Source organism: Cibotium barometz, chromosome 15 (assembly GCF_041138505.1).
Source record: "Cibotium barometz isolate CiBa-2024 chromosome 15, ASM4113850v1, whole genome shotgun sequence".
NCBI classification, from domain to species: domain Eukaryota; kingdom Viridiplantae; phylum Streptophyta; class Polypodiopsida; order Cyatheales; family Cibotiaceae; genus Cibotium; species Cibotium barometz.
In genome coordinates, this window is record NC_141060.1 from 56,932,596 (window position 1) to 56,936,357 (window position 3,762).

Consider the following 3,762-nt stretch of genomic DNA (forward strand, 5'->3'; position numbering starts at 1 on the left):
CACCGTTACGCAACTGTGCGCATGAAGAAAATGATCCTGCTTTATCATAAAAGCATCTCTTCATTTTGCACATATATGCCCCCTTTGATCCGGGGGCAAACGTTGTAACACACTTGCATACTATATACACACTCCCCATCACTAAATTCCCTCGCAGTTGGCGTGTTATCTTGTTATTTCTCTATTTTCACCTCTGATCCTGTGCGCAAGCTACGGTGACCTTCATTTCTGGTTCGATCCAATTCCAACCATGGTACCTTAACAGCCCCCTTGTCCGCTCTTCGTTTCACATGATCTGGCGTAGGGGTGCCGAGTATGGAAAGACGCTCATTACTCCACACCTAGCTTTTCGTCTTGCGAGGGATTCAGAGAACTACCATGGTTATCATCAAATGAAATGGCGATTTGTGGTCATAACAAGGCAGATTAGAGAGAGATCTAGTTACTTCTTCCCCAGCCTTATTCTTCATTGCATGAAAAGAAGCCTCCAATGTAAGCTCTGTACTGATGAAGTAAGTAGCTTTTACAACACAAGAATTTATAGCCATCTGGTAGGAGGCGCCTATAATAATAGCCTATATATATGGGCACATGTCGATGTGTGAAACTGAAATGTAAGGCTTTTCACCTTATCCACTACCGCCACTGTCTATAGAAGATGACTTGAGGGTCACGATTCGATGATGGAAATTGGGTGTACTCACAATCTTGGACCGTTTCTTTTGTTTTACCAAAGGGATCAATGATTGTACCACATCCGTCATAAGGGGCCGATAATCAGCCTCTGGTTGGACACACATTGCAGCTATTGCTGCAACCTGCGCAGACCCCATTCACACCATCACATTTGAGACACTCCAGTTTAGCCAATTAGCACCTCAGTTTACACAAAACAGGCAAGCCCTGTGAAGTAAAAGGCCACCTGTATCAGATCCTTCATAGCAAATTGTCCCTCCAAGACTGGATCCACCATCTCAGCGAGCTTATCTCGGTCTGTTAATCGTGGAAGTGCCTGCGAGGTAGCACAAACATTCACTATCTTAAAGCCTTAAGATCACCTTAAGGATTACACGTCAAGATTTCAAATCCACTCACTCCTTATGTAAAACTTGAACAGTTAAAGGATAACCTATGTCTCACAAGCCATCTCTCTCTCTCTCTCTCTCTCTCTCTCTCCCCCCAACCACACACATACACATTTGAAACGCCCTTCTCTAACTCAACATAACTACATCTTCAAGTATATGTCTCATTAACTCTACATAACATCTTACAAATTCTGTAAGTGGATCCCTCTAGAACAAAGTAAGTACTTGCAAATATGTCGATGGAAGGAAACATTGAAAACTAGGATAAAGAATAGAGAAGAAACAGCCGCAGTCTATGTCGAATGTGCCAACAGGAGTAAGGAAGGAAAGATGACACAACCCACCCATGAGACCAGAACACCCTGCCCCGGGGGTCGTTTCATGTCGACTGGAACCCGCCCTGTCAGAAGCTCAAGCAATACTACTCCATAGCTGTAAACATCTGACTTGGTCGTCAAATGCCCAGTTAGTGCATACCTGTAAACAGGACATCTCAAAAGCTAAGAGCTCAATGGATAATCGCCTCAAGAAGAAAGACAACATGGACTCTCCTTCTAATGGTAGCTGCTTAGCTTGCTCACTCTGGTGCAACATATCCATGGGTGCCGAGGACACGGGTGGAAACGAGCCCTCCAACTTTGTCAGATCCAAGCTTTGCAAGCCCAAAATCGGATACTTTGGCATTAAAATTCGAGTCGAGAAGAATGTTGCTGCTCTTGAAGTCACGATGAATCACAGGAGGGTTGACACACTCATGGAGGTATTCAAGGCCTCGAGCAGAATCCAAGGCGATTCTCATTCTCGATTCCCAATCGAGAACAGGAGGATTACCAGAAACTCCTGATGCAATTGACAAAGGATTCCTTTTTTAACTCCAGATAAAACATCCATTATGAGAGTATACATGACATATTAAGACAATTCTAGAATTAGAGTTCGTTGCTTGCATTGTCTTGGTTGTATTTGTAAAGGAGTGTGACGGAAAGCTAGTGCTACCATCCGAATATAGGTGCTCTTGCAGATTGCCATTCGGCATGTACTCGTAGACCAATAATCTGTGATCCTGGTCAGCACAGTATCCAAGGAGTCCAACGAGATAGGGGGAATGGAGGTGGCTCAGCATGTTCACCTGCAAACATTATACTGAGAGGCTGAGGATGTTTGATACCAACACGATGGGCACCCCTAAGGTAGCTTTAAGAGTGAAGGGACAAACAAAACTTGCATGTGCAATGAGCATATGTAGGTGTTTTGTCACAGCATACATCCATCACCTATGGAAACACTGGTAAGCCAAGGAGCCATTCATCAATTGTACGGACAGGAGCTGCTCCTTGGGTCAAAATGCTGCATAAATAGAGTAGGGATGTGAGTACCTCGACGCGGAATTCGTGGTCACCCTGCTTGCTGTCCTGGTCCAGCTGCTTGATGGCAGCTGACCTCCCATCCATGAGAGCCCCTCTGAACACCGATCCAAACCCGCCGTGTCCGACCACATTGGCCTGGTTGAAATGGCAGGTGGCCGCCTGCAGCTGCTTGAATGTGAACACTTGAGCCTCTGAAGTATGCTCCAAGCTGCTCATCACCTCAGGAAGCGTGCTTTGCTCAACCACTTCATCGTCCCGGAACCCTGCCCAGAACAAGACAGAAGACAAAAATTATAGGCAGAATTATGGGATCAGTAATTGGGCAGAGGGCAGTTCTGCTCAATTTCAGAGTGGGGGGGATATAACCACTTACTCTGGCTGCTGCTGCGGGACTTACTCTTCACCTTGCAGCGTATGTAGCAGTAGTAGAGGAACACCACCGGCAGAGCTGACACAGCGAGAGCTGCGATGACAGCAAGAACAACCAGCGCGATGCTAGTGCTCGTCTTCGACTTGCTTTCTCCAGCTGCAGCTGCATTCTGCTGCACTTGCACGCTGTCCACCGCAGGGGCAACCACCAGGGCGGCCGTCGTCAGGCTTCTGTGAATCATGGAGCCAGTGCTCTAACTAGAGCTGTAGATTCACCACCACCCCATATGCCGGTGCTACACTCACACACAGTACACAGAGGAGAGGGTGTGAGACAGAATGAGCCCTTAGGATACGGCGAAGAGGAAGGGTAATGAAGATGGAAAAGCAAGGGCAACCACTACCAGCTGCTGATGATGAGACCTTTTTACTGGTCTCAACGGGGACGTTGGGTTGACTGTTGGGCGAGGGAGATCAGCAGCAGCTGTAATAACCGCCGACTCCGAGAGAGACAGAGGGAGACTTTGCTCGGCGTTAAAAAGAGCCTCATGTGTGGACTCCGGACTGGAGTCTGGATAGTGCAAGTGAGCCTGGCCCCTTTTGTGGTTGGTAGTACTGCACTGCAGTACGGGGCTGGGCTGGCCACCCTCAGCTCTAAGTTCTAACTAACACGGGCCACAGCGACTCCAGTGGAGTGCAGTGCAGTGCAGTGCAGTGCAGCGGGAGAGTGCGCGCAGACTTAGCTAGTAGCTAGCTAGGCGCTAGCGAGGGGAGAGTGGGTGCAACGCCAACAAAATTACAAATTACACACTATGCATTCTATAATCTATTTGCTGATTATTGTAATTGGTGTTTCCAGCATGCCTGCCACATACATTCTGGATGCTGTTGCATTCAAAATTTCACTTCACTGCCGAGCCGAGAATCTCAATAAAGAG

General features: G+C 47.4%; 1 protein-coding gene across 3 annotated transcripts; it reads right to left on the reverse strand.

The window, feature by feature from the left end:
* Window positions 1-446: 446 nt before the first annotated feature.
* LOC147631451 (putative serine/threonine-protein kinase PBL7) lies at window positions 447-3,428 on the reverse strand. Of its 3 annotated transcripts, XM_086809852.1 has the most exons (8): window positions 3,229-3,428; window positions 2,829-3,120; window positions 2,465-2,718; window positions 2,085-2,217; window positions 1,670-1,928; window positions 1,433-1,565; window positions 923-1,012; window positions 447-818 (listed from the first exon to the last, which is right to left on the reverse strand). In XM_086809852.1, the coding sequence occupies exons 2-8, from the start codon at window positions 3,064-3,066 to the stop codon at window positions 630-632; spliced, it is 1,296 nt and encodes a 431-aa protein (XP_086665978.1). In that variant the 5' UTR covers window positions 3,067-3,120; window positions 3,229-3,428; the 3' UTR covers window positions 447-629. The 3 variants fall into 3 exon arrangements, with proteins under 3 accessions (XP_086665978.1, XP_086665979.1, XP_086665977.1); XM_086809853.1 differs by having other exon boundaries at window positions 2,853-3,428; XM_086809851.1 differs by having other exon boundaries at window positions 2,829-3,428.
* Window positions 3,429-3,762: the final 334 nt, after the last annotated feature.

Coding starts and splice junctions, on each gene's coding strand:
- LOC147631451 (XM_086809852.1), bottom strand. CDS start 3,066: ATGATTCACAGAAGCCTGACGACGGCCGCCCTGGTGGTTGCCCCTGCG. Junction 2,719..2,828: donor GTCCCGCAGCAGCAGCCAGA/GTAAGTGGTTAT, acceptor TGTTCTGGGCAG/GGTTCCGGGACGATGAAGTG. Junction 1,013..1,432: donor AGGGTGTTCTGGTCTCATGG/GTGGGTTGTGTC, acceptor GCTACCTCGCAG/GCACTTCCACGATTAACAGA.